At 51.8% G+C, this 17,933-nt stretch overlaps 4 protein-coding genes across 4 annotated transcripts; 2 read left to right on the forward strand and 2 right to left on the reverse strand.

The window, feature by feature from the left end:
- Nucleotides 1–500: 500 nt before the first annotated feature.
- M409DRAFT_48580 (uncharacterized protein) lies at nt 501–3,124 on the forward strand (the record flags this gene model as incomplete). The annotated part of the gene is made up of 9 exons (XM_033810979.1): nt 501–834; nt 893–927; nt 976–1,232; nt 1,305–1,968; nt 2,055–2,179; nt 2,226–2,386; nt 2,436–2,537; nt 2,647–2,744; nt 2,804–3,124. The coding sequence occupies 9 exons, from the start codon at nt 501–503 to the stop codon at nt 3,122–3,124; spliced, it is 2,097 nt and encodes a 698-aa protein (XP_033674522.1).
- A 946-nt stretch (nt 3,125–4,070) lies between these two features.
- On the reverse strand, nt 4,071–5,432 carry M409DRAFT_15912 (uncharacterized protein; the record flags this gene model as incomplete). The annotated part of the gene is made up of 6 exons (XM_033803402.1): nt 4,071–4,143; nt 4,196–4,229; nt 4,279–4,559; nt 4,613–4,695; nt 4,763–5,117; nt 5,179–5,432. 6 exons carry the CDS (start codon nt 5,430–5,432, stop codon nt 4,071–4,073), a joined length of 1,080 nt encoding a protein of 359 aa, XP_033674523.1.
- Nucleotides 5,433–7,245: 1,813 nt separating this feature from the next.
- Nucleotides 7,246–12,342, reverse strand: M409DRAFT_48582 (uncharacterized protein; the record flags this gene model as incomplete). Its single annotated transcript, XM_033810980.1, has 2 exons — nt 7,246–9,140; nt 9,210–12,342. The coding sequence occupies 2 exons, from the start codon at nt 12,340–12,342 to the stop codon at nt 7,246–7,248; spliced, it is 5,028 nt and encodes a 1,675-aa protein (XP_033674524.1).
- Nucleotides 12,343–14,678: 2,336 nt separating this feature from the next.
- Nucleotides 14,679–17,155, forward strand: M409DRAFT_48583 (uncharacterized protein; the record flags this gene model as incomplete). The annotated part of the gene is made up of 5 exons (XM_033810981.1): nt 14,679–15,272; nt 15,401–15,546; nt 15,585–16,577; nt 16,610–16,888; nt 16,951–17,155. The coding sequence occupies 5 exons, from the start codon at nt 14,679–14,681 to the stop codon at nt 17,153–17,155; spliced, it is 2,217 nt and encodes a 738-aa protein (XP_033674525.1).
- Nucleotides 17,156–17,933: the final 778 nt, after the last annotated feature.

The following is a 17,933-nucleotide window of genomic DNA, read 5'->3' on the forward strand; positions in this document are numbered from 1 at the left end:
GGGAGCCGCTTCTCACATGCAAAGAGCTTGCTGGCCTAGTCCAGAAAGGGGGCCTTGATTTCCCCAATAGGTGAACGCAAGGCGAGGCCCGCCACGATTTTCGCCAGAGGCTACCAAGAGGCACGCCACTTGCACTTGCATGAAGCTACTATAAAATCAGGCAAACGCAGGACTTTGTATGCTTTGATTGGTTTCAAATTAGCGCTGCATGCATATCTTCCATCTCTGCGTTGCCCAACATTGGTATGACGTGACATCAAACCTTTGCGTGGGTCCACGAAAGTCTACTACCACACCTGAAGCCTTCTCCGAATGGGTTGCAACATAGCACGTCACGTCGCAGGAAGAGACCGAACGTCGCCGAATTCGACTTCTCAACTGAAGTTTAGCAGGACAACTGCAGCAAATGGCTCGTCGCCGATGCCTTCGCCAGGCTTCAAAAAGACGCTGCTCTGCCAGATAGATTTCCCGAGTACTTCCATGTGGCTATCTCGCCCAACATGGAGCGCACCGACGACAAGAAGTCTATTTTCAAATACTCAGTTCCTTTGCCAGTTCACGTCTACGATCGAGAGCAATATTTCTGCAGGTTCACTCCCCGAATCCATCGAGACGCCTATTTGGCCGACCAGGGGTCCTGGCAGTGCCAGGTTGATTTCTTGAATGCATCAGGACCGGCAGACTCCGAACGCAACAAAGCCCATAAGAGCTTCGCTGTAGGATGTATCAATCCTATTGTTGGCAACTTCACCGCCCTATGTGCTTCGGAGGCTCTTCCGGAAAGATTAGCACTGACGACGTATATGGTTGAGTATGCCTACATCCATGATGATGGTACGTACTCAGGACCGAGACGATGGATGGCCGTCGTTGTGCTTACTCCTTGTTGTAGTGATTGAGTATGCCGAGGACAAGACACAGACGAAGGTAGTACCAGCTAAAACGAAGGGGATATACAAGCTTACATTTGCCTAGTTACAAGAGACGAACCGCGAACTCGTCGAAGGCTTGGACTTTGACAACGCACAGACAGCCGGTACCAAAGAGCACATCAAGAGAAGACAACTTCAGGCCAAAATGGCAGTCGAGCTCATCGACATAGATCGAAGACAAGGCCTCGAGTGTCTTCGTCTCTGGAAAGAGATGTCCGAGGTGTTCGTTCAAATCCGAGACATGGACTTCAAAAAGATCGATGAATATCTTCCGTTTCGCGTCGTTGACGCTGGATGCCTGTAAGTCAAGGACACTCTGAATTGAATAGAAGTTAGTGTCGGGGATAGAGCTCGACTGATATCGTCTTAAAGGTGGACTATGAGCCTGCTCTGCTTCTCCATGGATTTCGTTCTTAGCAAAGACGAGGAAGAGGACCTCTTCGCCATTACCACTTCTGCGTACAACGCGTGGGTCCTCGTCAATGATTACTTCTCTTGGGAGAAGGAGTTGTTAAATTACGAGTCCAACGGTAGCCAAGGGGAGATCGTCAGCGCCGTCTTCTTGTACATGAAATGGTATTCCATCAAGGCGGAAGAAGCAAAGACCATGCTCAAATCCGAAATACGGTCTCGCGAGAAGATTTACGACGATCTGAAGGCTCAATATTCTCGTCAAAGAAGTGTTCCCGAAAGAGCCAAGGATTGGTTTGAGCTTCTGGATCTCGTTACTGCAGGTAACTTCGCATGGAGCATGACGACCGCGAGATACGACCTCAATGGTGAAGACGCTTATCCAAGTCTGCGGTCAAAGCATCGGGAAGAAGCAGCCAATTCAACGGCAGATGACCTTGACAAACCAATCTGGCAGCCAATGGAGACCAATGGTAGCTCTCATGCACACAGCACACAGCAAAACGGTTCGATACATCCATCGGCAACGCCAAATGGGCATACTTCAAAATTTGATCTGGCCTCCCAGCCGGCAGTGGAGGCATCCTTAGCCATCCCAGGCTTGCTGTTAGACCCCTATCAGAATGTAAGAGGATGCGCATGGCTGAATAATTCAAGCACATGCTAACAGAACTATCAAAGATTCTCCTTGAGCCGTAAAACTATCTTCAGTCAATGCCATCTAAGGGCGTCCGGAATTCAGCGATCGATGCGCTCGACGTATGGTATGAAGTCCCTGACGCTTCTTTGCAGATCATCCGAAACATTGTCAACACACTGCACAATGCATCTCTAATGTATGTGAATAAATGCCTGATATGATTGCACGTTTTGACCCGCCAGGCTTGACGACATTCAAGATGAATCTGAGCTCCGACGTGGGTTGCCTGCCACTCACATTGTCTACGGCACAGCCCAGTCCATCAATGCAGCCAACTTTCTGATGATAAGAGCAATCAAAGAGGCTGGCTCTCTCTCGTCCGCAGCGGCATGCATTTTGATAGGTGAAGAGTCACTCCAATGGCGACAACAGCCCGTGCTAACGCAGCATAGATCGACTTCTTCATGCACATATTGGACAAGGCCTAGATCTCCACTGGAAGCATCACACCTCAGTCCCAACGGAGGAAGAATACTTCGCAATGGTAGACGGCAGTAAGTACTTTGCAGGTGACGTTGCTGTCGTCTTGAAGGGCTTTTACTGACAATCTTGCAGAGACGGGCAGTCTTTTCATGCTGGTAGCTGATTAAATGAGACTTGAAGCGACGACTAACCAAGACCTTGCCCTCGACAAGCTGATGTTGCTTGTTGGACGATTTTTCCAAGCGAGAGATGACCATCAGAACCTGGATGCCTCAGAAGTAAGTATTCGAGACGTTTGAAATTTCGGCACACAAGAGCAAAGCTTACCTTCTTTTAGTACTCCGAGCAGAAAGGGTTTGCTGAAGACATCAATGAGGGAAAGCTATCTCTTCCCATGATTCGCGCCTTCCAATCCAACCCCCACCGGGGTCGTCTACTCAGTATTCTCGAGCAACGTAAAGCCAGTCGCGGCCTTCTATACGAGACTCGCAAGTTGGCAGTGGATGATATCAAGGCCGCAGGTGGGCTTCAATATACTCGAGACATAGCGGTACGTCTGGAGCACGAGATAGATCATGTCCTTGCGGGACTGGAGAAACAAGCTGGTCGAAAGAACTGGATTCTACGACTCTTGCAAAAGCGACTGCACATCGAGTAGTCTGCTTCAGGTGGAGGTGCTCTGGTTGGAGCAGAACGCAGTCAGGGGCGCATATCGGCAAGGTAAATCTGCTGTTATACAGAACCGCCAACTCTCTTTTCAAGCCGTTGTCCATGTTCGGGAAGCCAGAGCTGAACTTCTCTCCATCTGAATACAGACATTGAGGGATCGTGAACATAGACACACCTTCGAAATTTGTCAAAACGTTCGGGAAAGAGTGAAAGATGGGCGCAACGTTGACACTGAATAACCTCGCCAGCCCTGCGGTTGGACGGCGGACTTGCCGCATTCGGTATCCCTAGGTCCTTAGGGTTACTTGGGGTAAGACTTCAACCACGGTCGACGACGATATATTCACCGGAACTACCCAGCACAACGTCAGACGTACTTGGCCAGGGCCGTGATCCTGAACACTGAGACTCCTACACATCCCATGGATCACTCATCCATCCATGGCTTTCACTACCCTCCCAGCGATCCTGTGTTGGATCTGAATCGACCCGACTTGATGTTGCCAAGCCCCGAAAGCCATACATCGCATCGGTGAAGCACGGAAAGCATCTCACCCCTGCATGGGCTCATGGTATACAGAGTTCCATTGCTCGAAACAAGGAGTAACGACCAGCGGTGAAGGAGTGCCCTCGGTGTTCTGCTCAAAGTGGAACACCTATCCCTATTACTCCGAAGCTCTCCAAGCAGCTTAGAGTGCTAATAGTAGCGCAGTCGCTCACAGAATAGCAGAGAGACGGCAGTTCGATGCATTTCACTTTGACCGGACCGAGGAGGGTAATGGCATGCTGTGCTTGCGAGATCTGTTGTATCATCTATTGCAGGGCTGCATTACCACTCTACCATCTACGTTGTTCAACCGAGAGACCAAAGAGACCAGACAATAGCGTTCGTGTAACACTGACAAGGACCCAGGCAAGAAGGGGATCAAGCCGATCTAAGCCTTCGCTTTCTCATCCTGCGGTGGAGCACCGCCAGTCGACGGCAATCCCATGAAGATCTTGAAGGAACTGGATGGAACGTCAGCAGCCGCAGAAAACGGTGAGATGGCGGGACACTTACTCGTAGATCATCCATTGCAGCCCGGTGAGTGTGCCTTTCTCAGAGTCAGTACAGAACTCTCAGTATCCGTGTTGCTCACTTACCGATCATTACAATACGAACTGGGAGACCCGCCCAGAGACCAACGAAGCCAATGTCCTTGTAGATTCTGCCGAGAGCTGCACCGAAGGCCTCGCCAGGTTGGCGGCTGGCATTGAGTTTGCTGACCATGACATCGGCAGGGTGGGAAACGATAGCGCAGAGAATACCGGCAAGATAACCTCCCGAGAATGCGACGGCTGTTTGGGCACCTCCGCTGTAGTCACTCTTCTTACCCGGGAGACGGTGGTAGATGGCTTCGACGATGGTTTCAAAGGAGGCGAACCTGCACGAACGGTTAGCATCGATTACAGGTGTCTCATCTCCACCCATTCGTACTTCATGATGGTGTACGGGATCTGTCTTCCCCAGAGAGGGTAGAGACCCTTGAAGAGACCAGCAGTTCCCTCAGCAGCAACGATCTTGTTGATTCCATTCAGAGTACCGGAGGCGAAAGGTGGCATCGTGGTCTGCGTGCGAATCTTTGACCGCCTCGAAGGCGCAGAGACCCATATCCGCGAGGAACTCGGCAGACGCAGAACCAGCGATATAGATTCCTGTCTTGAACTTGACAGCATTCTCTGGACCAGCGAGATCGGAGTAGAACTTCTTGAAGAACTCGTAGCAGCCATATTTGAGAGCGCCCTGAACCGAGTATCCGACCAGAGTTGGGCCACCTCCGGTATACAGACCCTTCACACCTTCGGCTGCGATGATCTTCCTCCATCCGTCAAAGTTGCCTCTGTAGAGCTTTGCATCGACTTGTCGGCGGCACTTTACGAGATCGAGAGGAGTCACAGCCCAGTGGGTGAGACCGCAGGCCATCATACCGCCGAAAGTACATCTGTGCCACGATTGTCAGCATTCTGTCAAACTTAACGGCTCGAAAAGCTCGAAATACTCACGCTGCGTAGTATGCGGGAGAGAAGAGCTCGATCTTGCCAGCCTTCGCCTGCGCAGCCTGGGAAGCTTTCTGGATCTCCTTGGTGGCCTCTGCACTCAACTGCGATCCCTTCTTCTGAGCATCGTCGGCCACGCTCCACGATTGGTACAGGCTCTCCTGCACCGAGTATGGCGATCGTCTAGCTGGCCCAGACAGTGAGACATGATTGCCAAATGTGGCACTGAGCGTGCTCGCCGAAGGGAAGAGGGAAGGCATGGCGACAAGATGGTACTGTACCCTTTGCGATGTTTCTTGGAGACGCTAGGTGAGAGCATGAAAAATCGTGAAGCTTCGCTACCTCGTCCGGCAAGAAGTCGGTTGGAACAGCCCCCGGGCCATGCCATTGAGGTGTACCCCTGACTGGTATCAAACGCCTTCCCTGTCGCGGTTTTAAAGCGGAGTTTAGGTGTAACAATAGTTAACTAAGGGTCGCTCCTTTCATAGAGGCGACTTAAGGTCAGATATCTTAACATCGATCGAGAACAGTAATAGAGGACTCTTATTTTCAGCCAATCGATATGATGCTGTGTCTGCTCCGTTCGAAGACTATTCCCATTCTTAGCACACAGTCTCGCTTTCTTTTATGGACCGGAATTCCAGGATCAAGACTACGTCAACTAATATCATCAGCCCTAGAATATCACTACTGTGGAGTCGCAAGAAGCATGAAGAAATGATACGTTTGCTTTGAAGAGCTGTGGAATCTTTTCTGATCAACATGTTGACACCTGAAATGTTGCTAGCTCGATACTATCCATCTAACCTTCTGTGGACGGAACATGCCTCTTCGCTCTGTAGTTTGATCAAATTGATCAATGACATCGTGATCACCATGTCCCTGATTCCCGGACCCTGTTCGCTGGAGACCGTGATCGATCTTCATCTTGTTGGATGTGAGTACATCGACTGCGAGCGGATTCCACTTGCTTAGTGCCTCCGTGGCGATGTCTCAATGAACGATGTGATAACTTGGAGGCTGTCTGTTGGAATTGGTATCGGCAGTTGTTGGCCAGATTCGATATCGACCTGATTGTCGATGCAGTGGTGAATCATTCGTCGAGGTGGCTGTAGTTGGAGCCATGCGGAAGGGACTGGAAGGACTTGTTAAACACAAGCGCAACAAGAGCCACGACTTTGCAATGGCGGACGCGAGAAGTCGTTGTAGATGCCGACGGACCCAGTTGCTTCAATGGTCATGTGTTGACGGAAGTCTCTTCCTTGTCCGCGGTCTAATTCGTTCGTGCAAAAGACTGTGATTCACTCGAACCATTCGGGCTGTAGCTGAGCCTCGTCTTGCACTTCAAGTCGTGCCCAATCGCTCTGTGGAGCAATGCACCCCTGCATAATTTGCAATGGCTGTGGTGCTTCTTGATTCTTTCGGAGGGCGAAACGTTGCAGTGATGGCTTGGTGGTTTCGACTTTGCCCAGAAAACGATTTTGGGTTCATGTGCGGAGTCTTTGTGGCCCAGGTGGCGGATGGCGTGTCCGTGTGTTTTGTCAAGATTTGAAGACGTTGCCGATTCCGAGGCCATGTTTCGCCTCCAACAACTTTCACTCTGCATGCCCCGTCCAATGGTATTGCCTCATTTCGACTCGAGTTTCGCCATACCCAAGCTTCTCGCTCTTGACCTCTTCCCCGTAACCATCCTCTGACTCCTGACTCTCCTCATGACTTCCTGCTCTTTCACCCCTGACTTCGCCCTGACTTCACCCCTGACTTCGCCCTGACTTCACCCCTGACTTCGCCCTGACTTCACCCTGACCTCGCCCCTGACTTCGCCGTTGAAAGCCATCTTCTTCCCCCCCCTTCCCGGGGCCCATCTCCCCTCCCTCCCCCTACCCCATTCCCTGCCCCTACGCCGCTCCCCCACTCCCCGCCTTCCCAACCCCTGAGACCATTGTCAGCGCTCTTTGTTTGTACCATTATGATGTAGCCCTGCTTGACATCTTTTTTTCCCCCGCCCTCCCACCCCTGTCTTTGAGAGCCAGCCCCGTCTTCCTGGTTATTGTGGTCGATATTCAAAACTGATTATCTAGGAACACCATTCTCATCGCGCTTGGAGTCCATTGTGCCCACGGGATGATACACGCACTGTAAACCCCTATCGGCACAATTAGTACAAGTATTCGGATGACCTCCATCACAACGAATTTTCCAAAGGTAACAGCTGGTACACGTCTTCCTCAATTTCACTGGTCCATTCTTCGACACAGGTCGCTTGTAGCTGCGCTTGACCTTGCCATCTTTCTTGTTCATGGTGTTGTTTTGAGTGTCCACTGCGCTAACACCCAATTGGTCGTTGTCGTCTTCTTGATCAGCCTTCCTCTTGCGTGTAGCCCTACCCGTGGATATGCCCTGCTGTGTGGCTGTCCCCGACTCTGTGGGGGGATCCTTTCGGCCAATAAACTCAGCGTCCCCTAAACAAGCAGTCGCATCACACAAGACGTCTGCCTCGTTGTCCGGTCCCCTGTGCCAAGCAATATTGGTTGTCTCACTTCCACAATTGCAGCATTCCTTGACATCAGCTGGAAAATTGAACGAATGGCGATAAACACCCGTAGTGATCTCATGTCCAATCGTCTCCCCATGACTGTCCTCGGGCATTTGGGAAATACTTACATCATGGCGTGCAAGTTTGGTGATGTTGGCACGTTCAAGTACGAATGTCAATCCATACTGGTCGGGGAACTGCCATGGCAGTAGTGACGATCTGTCTTCACTCATTCTCGCCGCGATCTCAAAGACTAGATCTAGCTTGAAATGTGCCCAGCTAAAGGGTCCCCGAGCCTTAAACACATGGCTCAGCCTAACTGTACGATCAATTGGCATGACCATAGTTAGTCTAAAGTCTATGTTAGGAAAGCCGTCTACAAGATCTCGCAAACTGTCAGCGTCTGTTGTCCAGCCATCGATGCCGGCTACGAGGAATGTCACTTTAGTCTTGACATCTCGATCTTCACCAAAATTGTCCATCTTGTCCAGGATCTTGATGAGATCATCGTCATTTCCATCAGCTGAGCCATTGTTTCCTTTCAATGCAGGTGCACAGCTTGAGCGTATGATTTTGTAAAACCAAGCGAGATTCTTTGGCTCACTCAAATCAGGGTCGTCGACATCCGCTACCCGTCTCGGCTTGTCTGGTGTACCCCCGTGTACAGTCCAGTAGTACTCGAGATTCTTCTCTGCTATCTCATCCATCGTATCGTGTATATTCCAATGGCCTGGCCTTGTCTCCAAACTCTTGTCTATCCCGCTGTGTCTTATCACGACGATAGTTATGTCCGATCGATAGTCAATGTCGTCGGTCATGCCACTAGTTCGCATGAGCACCTCATCCATGCCTTTACCGTAAAACGCCAAGGCAGCTTTCGTAGGAGCTTCAGCACCTATACCCATCTTGACAACGTCAGTGCTAGGATCTACATGCAGTACCGTTGTTCGCGCTCGTATAGCTCTAAGCAGCTTGCCTCGCCAACCTTGAGCTAGAGGACGGTCAGGGTATAGGTGTTTGTAGAACACCTCATACTTGTCACATACATCATTAGTCGTTAGATTCTCCTCGGGACGATCATCGACTATAGCCTTCGTAGCATCTCTGTACGATATCGCCGTCTCGAACTCTGGCATAGCATCGATAACGTCGATGGGTCCGTGTATCTTTGCAATCTTCGCAGCCTCGAGAGCATCATCAATCTTTTGCATCATCTGCATTCCAATGCGTAGGTTTGGACCGAAGTTATGTATAGTCTTTGGTGGATTCGTATTCGTCTCATCCTCGCCCTGGATAAGTTCGGCGGCAAATGGATCGGGTTGACCCCACGCAAGTGTCCCGGCTAAGAGAGCATCGATTCTAACAGCATTTCTGTACCGCGAGGTTGGTACATCAATGGTTAAGGGAACTTGGTTGTTGCGAGCCTGTCCCACTAGATTTTCTATAGCACAAACTGCACAGTCGTCACTATTTACCTGCTTGAACGAAACCGGCCACTCACATCGCCATTGTCCGGCTGTGACGCTCCAGGAGTCGTCAATAGCTTCGTTGGAGCATGTGGTGTTAAATAACCGTAACATGCGCCCCTCCACGGATGCGCAGAATCGATCTTGATCTTCCGGGTCATCCTGCTCCCAGCTGTCCCAAATGCGGATGCAGTATGTGTTCTTATCAGCTTCAAATGCGACGTAGTGCATATTGTCCACGTTGATGATTGACAATATACGTCGCACCTCTCTTGACATAGTGAACATTATTCCAAGCTCGTTAGTCCTTAACATTTCATCGGTGCAATTCAGCAATCGATCGACCTCCTCGGGGTCTGCAACTTGGGTGTCCGTTATGCTGTTCTGTAGGAATTGGCTACTCACAATTGCTGATACGATACTGTCTCCGTACCAGCGGCCGTCTAGCATCGTTGGGATCTCCTTACGTTGGAGATGAACATGTAAGTCGTCAGAGGGGCTAGCAAGTTTCTTTACCGCTGTAATATTGCCATTGCGGCCGCCAAAATCTCTGTCGAGTATGCGCGTAAGCACGGTCGCAGTAGGCTTAGGAAGTCCCAGCCAGACCTGTTTTTCGGCAAGATCGTATAGCTTCTCTATGGCTCGCTCATCGGCTGCGTTTCTGGCGTCGTATCGCTGGTTGTTAAGCTGAATCGCATTTGCATGAGATTGACTAGGGTTCTGCGTCGTAGCATGCGACGTAACTCCCTGACCATTAACAAAGCCACCTTTTGGCAGTTTCGAGGCGGTAGTGCGCAGATCAGGATCGTCCTCGATCCTCACGCCGCTAAATAATCTTGGGTATAACTCTTCGAGGTATTGATATCGAAGATTATTGCCTAAGATATCTGATTCAACACCAAAGACGACCTCGATGTCTGCCTTCTGCATAAGAAGTCGACAATGCCAGGCTGTGTAGGCACCACAATCGTACCCGTTAACTTGTTTTGAACAGATCCCTTGCTCGAACGTCCATTTCTTAGGCATGTATACCGTCGTGTTATGCGAAAGGAGTTCGGCGAACACAGGTAACACCTTTCTCGCCTTATTAAAGCAGCTCTTATCCATAAGAGAGTCGTAGATGGTAATCTTTGCAACAGCGGGCTCCAACATAGCTACAAACCAATGGCCATCATTACATATTGGCAAGATCATTCTCATCGTACGATCTGGTACTTTAGGCAGCACCTTCAGTATCTTATCTACCTTTGAAGAAGTTCTGTCCTCTTTAAATAGGGCTATATCGCGTTCGATTTGCTGGAGAAGATATTCCGAGTCTCGGTCGCCCGCCAACCATCGTACTAATAACGATGAATCCAAGAAGTAGGCATCTGCGGCATAAGTCCCTTTAGCTAGGGAGACTAAATCATTAATAAGGTAATCGTCAAACCAGAAGTCGCGGATCTTATCAGCCCGCATCCTGTCTTCTGGTTTAGGTAGCGACAGACTATACCACTGTTCCACCGTCATCTTGTATTCAAGACCTTCGAGACTGCAGACTCGGTCCCACAGGTCGTCTACGTCGTTGCCTGTCTGTGGATTAGATACACCTTCAGTTAGGTAGTGTATCATAATCTTAGCCAGTGGGCCTGCGAAGCGGTTGGATACAGTTTCGTTCTCGAGTCTGGCGATCTCCTCTTGGTATCGCATACGTAATGCGAGTACTTTGTTATCAGCTTTAGTGCTTGGTCGTGGTGTCGTCCCTTCTTGTGTAAGGTCTACCATTTCGAGAGTCTGATCTCCACTGTTATTAGACAGCTCTTCGAAGCGGTCGTCTTGGGCGTCAGCATAAAGACTGTCATCATCATACGTAGGAACACCATCCCCTACTGGCACATCATCTTCGTGATGCTCAGTCTCAAGTTCATCGACTGCCATATCGTCGTCTTCAATGCAGAGAAGAGACGTCATCCACGCTTGCTCCTTTTCCTCGCGGTCATCAGACGAGTCGTCGCCATCCTCGCAGTCATCAGATGTGTTGTCGCCATGGGATTCAACATGTTGGTATTTCTGAATGCTATCGCTGATACCCTTTGTCAATCTAGACCGTGGCACTTCGCCCTCGACTTCGCGACTCAGGGGGGTTTCCGTTGGCTTCAAAGCACCATCGCTCCCTCGCCCGCTGACTGGAACATTTTCTCGATCAGTTCTTGATGCAGCTGATCTAGCGTCGGCAGATTTCTTCTGGGACCCTCTCAAATGCCCTTCGCTCTTTGACGCAATGGTGATCGACGCATCGACGATAGGTGCTGCCTCTGTACCTTCTTTGCGAACTCTTGACGATTCAGTGGCCATCACACCTGGCGATTCCTTTTGTGATGTCTTCAGATCGGTTTGTCTCCCTGGCCGGGTGGCAATCGAGGACTCCACCTTCTCTTTGGACTCTTGCAATGGTATGACGTGACTGGCCTGCCATTTACGTTCTCCTGCCGTGGTGGGTGTCGCACCAGCCCGTAATGCTTCCCTTCGATCCGTACCAGGACGCCCGTTCTTTGGAGCATTCTTTCTCTCGCTTCTGTCCAGCGAGGTTCCAATGTCCGTTCCGCGTGTTCTTGGTGAACGGCTTCGACCGTCTCGATGTTCTTGCGAGTCACCATAAGACGCAGGAGTCAGATGTTGTGGTCCATGCCGGCGATGATCATGCCCGCTGTTGAGATATCTTGGTGGACCTTCATCACGATACCACGAGCTGGACTGATGATAGTCATCTGTGGGTGGCGACCGCCTATGATAGCTATGGTAATATGACCTTCCTGGACGGGAATCCACATAGTTCGCCGGTGGTGAACGCCTTCGATAGTCATTGTGATACCTGGATGGGGGTGACCGCCTGTAAGAGTCATCGCGGACATAGGGCTCTGCGTGTCGAGGCCGTGGCTCACGAGGATCATCTTGCCGGGCATCTCCGGGCCACGTTGTTCGTGGAGTAGAGCGAGTGTGGTAGCCCAGGTCATAGCTATTACGGGGAGATTCGTCATGCCTCCCATAACGATAATTTCCATCACGGTAGCTCATATCATCGTCGTATCGCCGTGAAGACCGACTACGAGGGCGCCCATAAGAGCGCGGCATCCCGTACGCCTCACGTCTATCAGACGAGAAGGACGAGTCGTATGCATGATGATGCATAGTTGGAGATGAAAATGGTCACCGTCTCAGCGGAGCCAAATGTCCCAGAAGGGAACAGAGGGTGTGAAGATGAAATGGTCACCGTCTCAGCGGAGCCAAATGTCCCAGAAGGAACAGAGGTTGTGGAGATAAAATTGGTCACCGTCTCAGCGGTGCCTTTTCGGTTCGCCCCCAAGGGCGAAACAGCAAAGAGGAAGGGCAAGTCCTTCTAGTCGCTACCAATGCCGAAACATGGTTGCAAGAGCCTCTCTTTTGCCACGGCTGACCAAAAGAAAAGAGAAGGGCAGAGAAACAGCTCACCACGAAGAGGTGAGGTCGGCGCCCCGCCCCCGCACTTCCGGATCATACCTTCCTCACGACAACGGGAAGGAGGTACGGGCAACGACGAGCATGACATTCAAGCGGCGCGGGGTATCGAACGACCAATGGTATCTTAGTGGATCTGCGTTCCCTCAGATTTTCCATCCACAGCTGTCCAATACCACACTCCCACGAGCACCATCTGGATCTCTTCCTGGCCCATTTCCTGGCTCACTTCCTGGCTCACTTCCTGGCTCACTTCCTGGCTCACTTCCTGGCTCACTTTCTGGCTCACTCAGTATCCATACCACCTGTCGACATATACGGTGGCTTGCCAGAAATTGGACAGCACCGCCCTGGCGGAATCCATGTCCTGGTATTTGGTCTCTCCATGGTGCTTGCTGGCGGCCCTTGTCGACACAGACTCTGACTCCATCACCGCTGTGATCGATGCGTCTTTCCTACCTAGTGCCTGGGTGGTCTCCACGACAGCTTACAGGTCTTGTTGCACCTGTCATCGGATCCCAAGAGGTCGTCCCTTCGATATCCACAGTGTCTCTGCTTCCACTGCTTTTCGCGGTGGCCGGAACGACATCGTGCCTTCTTCGACTACCACCATCTGGTGGGTCGGCTCTCCTCCAGCTCCCACTTGGCCGGTGGCGCCGCGGTAGCCGCTCAAAGGAACAATCGATTGATCACATTCCACTATTCGTCGGTGGCTCGTATCGTACATCAGCAATGTCTCGTGTGGGGCTTTTCTCATCCTATATGCTCTCCAAAGGTGGACTGATCCAGAGCAGCTTGGAGCTCTCAAATGTTTCCACGTGCTGGTCTTCTTTCCACTTGCTCGACTGGTGGCGTGGCCAACCCAATGCACCGTAGCTTCAGTGGCCGTTTACAATGAAAGATTGCGCTAGCTTCAGCTATATCGGGCTCAACAAGCCAGCATGGCGACATTTTGAGGTATGTTTTGGATCGAAAAGTGGACATCTAATTTCCAGATCCAGCCAAGAGGACCACCTCGAAAGTGACGCCAACGTCTCCAAGAATACAGTGGACGGGTTTCCCGCGATAGCTGTGCAGCATGCCGTTCTATCTTCGACTTCCTCGGCCCATGGATCGGTCTTAGAGACTCAACATGGTGGCGATGTTCAGCCTTGCTTCTTGGTGACCTCACTCGGATTTCCACAACACCGACAGGCTTCGATTCAACTCTGGTAATCTGGCCTCCACCTTTAACAGTTGGCCAAGATGGTACTTTCGCCTCGCCCTGGTTGGAACCACCTGGCGATGTTCGACAATACCATGTTCATCACGCAAGCACTGGAGCCGTTCCGTATCTTGCGGATCTTCACCTTCCCATCTAACGGTCTCAAATTGCCATACATCGAGGACGATCTGGCGTTGGTCCTGGTGATTTCCATCAGACTGATACGAGCTTTGCTGACGTGCTTATATCTTCTTCATGTCCACGCCGTCGTTCCCGCACAGCTCACTCCCCGATTTCCGCCTTCTTTGGACCGACGGACCGACGCAGGACCTTCGCCCTGTACTTGGCCTGGCGGTGAGCTGAAGGTATTATGCGCACCCATAACATCTCGTCTTGTGTTTTTGTGACCTCAGCGCAGATACCTCATCAGCGTTCAACTCCAGTGCCCTGCTCCCGGCCACGGCACGGCACGTCGGCAACGGCCCGCTGCCGCTGAGTTCCGCTCATGACCCTTCTTGCGACCTCTGCGCACGATGTGTAACACAACATCATCAAGTTTCGATCACGCGCTCCTGTCCATCTTCTTTGCCTCGAGCCCGACAAAGACTCCGCGCGGCGGCGGTCTTTATCTTCTTTCTATCTTTGATCAAAAGGCTCCGCTCAGACGGTGACCTATTTCACATACAAAATGGTACCCAAGGCTACCTTCCTCAGTCTGCCTGCCGAGTTGCGCACTCGGATCTACAATTTGTCGGGCTGCTTGCAATTTTGGGAGCGGCTTCGGGACAGATCCTACACAACGGTGCCTGGAGACTACTGCGCTGTGATGCACCAACATGTGCACGGCTGCAACAAGGGCGGCGATTGCGAGTATTGGGATGACGACAACCTGCTGCAGGAGTTCGGTGCGCCAGCGAGGATCATGGTTCGACCGGCCAACCCGCCGTCCAGGACCTCGTACGATGGCGACGATCAAGACTTCGACGATGAGGATTGTTCGTCGCGTAGCTGGGAGGGCTTCTATGAGCGGGGCTCGTTTGTGTCCAGGAACCGTCCCAGATGTGATTTCACTACTACGGTGCAGCCCGAGTTGACTATGGTCTGCAGACAGGTCCGCCAAGAGACTCTCCCGATTTTCTATGGCAACCATACCTTTGTGGCCTGTTGGAGACCCGTAGAGGGTGACAGTTGCGGCCTCGAGTTATGGGTGGAGAGGATCGGCACGACTAATGCGGGATATGTGCGAGATATTCGCATAGTGTGCTTCAACAAGTCGGCCTTCCAATGCATCAACCTCCCCCGCGGTATCATCGAGCGACTGGGTCTACTGGGTGTAAAGCTTGGCGAGCCGCGCATCAAAGTGTACTGCCAACCAATTTACCCGGCTCCTAGCCCGAGCGACTGGCAGCTTCTGGACTTCGTACGACAACGAGATAGATTTCCGGTTGAGTCGTTAGAAAGCACATACTAGAGGAGATGTGCGGTCCATGATGCTCGGAGTGTACACCCTCGGGCGTCGAAACGCAAGGACTACTTGACAGTCAGCAGTGTTCAAGGGAGAAAGGGAGAGAGGGCGGCAATATCAGCAGAAGATGCTATGGTGGTGCAAAGATTTGTAGGCAGAGATGCGGGAGAAAGGAGGCTGCCGTCGATCGAGATGAGGATACGGCTTGTCCACGCCATCAAGCCATGATGTTTATACATCAACATCAACATCACTTCTGCGATCCAGAGAAAGTGCGACGAGAAAGACTTCCGGATGCGTCGAGAGAGGTCAGAAAGAAGGTGTTCGATGCGCAGAATCTCGCCGGACGACTCGTACCCTCGGGCCATCTTGGCTCGTTGACAAGCACACGCCTCGACATTGTCACCCTCGACGCCCTGACCCCGTAGAGCGCAAGCGCACCACCCTCTATCCAAAGCTGCAAGACGTCGACTCAGTGAAGGCCTACCCAGAAGTAACAGGCATGCGCCATCGATTCTTCTGGAACGACTATGACCGGCCAGAGGACAGCCAAGTCGACCAAATGCATTCAACCTCGCACACCAACACACATGAGGCCGACAGTCAAGTCGACCAAATGCATTCAACCTCGCACACCAACACACATGAGGTCGACATGGTCGCAGCTCTGGTAAATCGGCTGGTAGGACAGAGTGTGTATCGCTCCGAAGAGACTGCCGTCCCAATACCATACCTTAGCCAGTTGACGAAGCTTCGCTCGAAGTTCGGTTACGCCTCTACCACTTTGAATGAACTCGATATTGTGGATCTCGAGGTAGATGGCGAAGATGACGAGATGACGGTGACCAACAGCATGAAGGAAACCCAGGAGCCTGCTTCAGAAACCGCAAAGGGCACGCTTTTGCGTCCCCTGCGCCTCGCAACAATCGACAACTTCCAAGGAGAGGAAGCCAGAAGCCAGTCTCAGAAATCGCAAAGGGCACGCTTTCAAGGCCTTGCGCCTCGCAACAGAAGACATTTTCCAAGAAGAGGAAGCCAAGGTTGTCATCATCTCGCTAGTGCGCAGCAACGAGCATCGGCTAGTCGATTCAGACGAGAGGGAGGCCATAGATCTGCATCTGAGGTACCGATGACCTCGATCCCACAACGTCTCGCGACAACTGCTTCAAGACAAGCTGCTCCCACATATCAAGCACCTACCGAAGCTGTCGGCATGGCACCGTCAAAGGACGCTATCGTCGCCGGTTCAGACAAGATAATGTCAACAGCGCGACCTGGAGATGTTCCTACAGCGGGAAGAAGGACGTGCCTTTACGCAACGCTGTGGATCTAGTCAAATCCGAGTTGAAGCACTTTCTTAAGCAAGCCTGGCCTGCAGCGATACTACGAACGTCGAAGCGCCTCCCCGAGCAAGTCTCATCCGCAGCTAGTGTCGACGATGCCACGAAGATCGCCTCGAGCGCACTGCCACCTGCCGCCATTGCCACGAACCGGGCACTTCCTACAGACCATTACAGTCTTGGCTCCCTATTGATGCTGGAAAATCGACAAGCTGTTCGTATGCGGTGTCGGTGAGCTTGTTGGCCTTCCGGAGATTGCTCGTTGTCGGCGACCAATCTTGTGGCAAGAGCAGTGTCCTCGAAGGACCTATCAAGAACCCTTGCCATGCGACAGCGGCCCCTGCACCCGCTTCGCAACCCAGATCGTATTTCGTCGCTCAGTACGCGAAGACATCTGAGAACACTGCCAGCAGACACAACCCGGAAGCGATCACCGCTTTCTTACAAGTCGCCGACTTCTTCACCAACAACCTCTCCATCGACGAACGGACCATTTAGTTCATGAGCACGCACAGCCATGTCGTCTCGTAAATGGTGTCAGAGCTTGATGACCGCGACTCCAACATTTCCACCTGCGCAGTCGACTCCCCAGATCGTGTTTGGTCGCTAGTACGCGAAGACATCTCCGTCTCCATCATCCCGGATCGAGCCGCTCCCCTCGAGCACAGCAGCCGCTTGAAGGCATAGCGCAAGTCGGTCACTTCGCTCGTCTCGAAAGCGTTCAGCAACATCGTGCAAAGGGTCCACAGTTTTGCGGGACTTTCCAAATGGAGCAGCGATGCAAGACCGCGAAGGCCCATCTTCCCCAATGACGTTCTCCGACGAACTCTCTAGCCCAGAACAAGAGCATCTCAGCGTCATCGATGTGCCGGGTGTCTCCAACAGCAGGACAGAGGGCCTCCACACCCTCGGCGAAGTGTTCCTGGTGGCCATCAACCTAGTGGCAAAGGTCTGTATGCAGAAAGCACCCGACTCCATGGAATACCATGGATCCAGTCAAAGTCGAGTCGAAGCGACTACTCAAGCAAGTCTGGCCCGCACCCAACGTCGAAGATGCCGCAAACATCGCCTCAAGCTCAGTCGAGTTGTACGATAGCAAATGTCTCTGGGTAGAACGAACGATTCCAGATCCTGCGACAAGCTGCTCCAGGACATTAAACACCTACGCGAGGACATCTTCCATGAGTGCAGAACCAACGATTGGACACGACCAGCTGCTTCAGGACACCAGGCTCCTCCCCGAGGACATCTTGCGACAAGCTGCTTCAGGACATCA

Source organism: Zasmidium cellare, assembly GCF_010093935.1.
Source record: "Zasmidium cellare ATCC 36951 unplaced genomic scaffold M409scaffold_1, whole genome shotgun sequence".
Classification (NCBI taxonomy): domain Eukaryota; kingdom Fungi; phylum Ascomycota; class Dothideomycetes; order Mycosphaerellales; family Mycosphaerellaceae; genus Zasmidium; species Zasmidium cellare.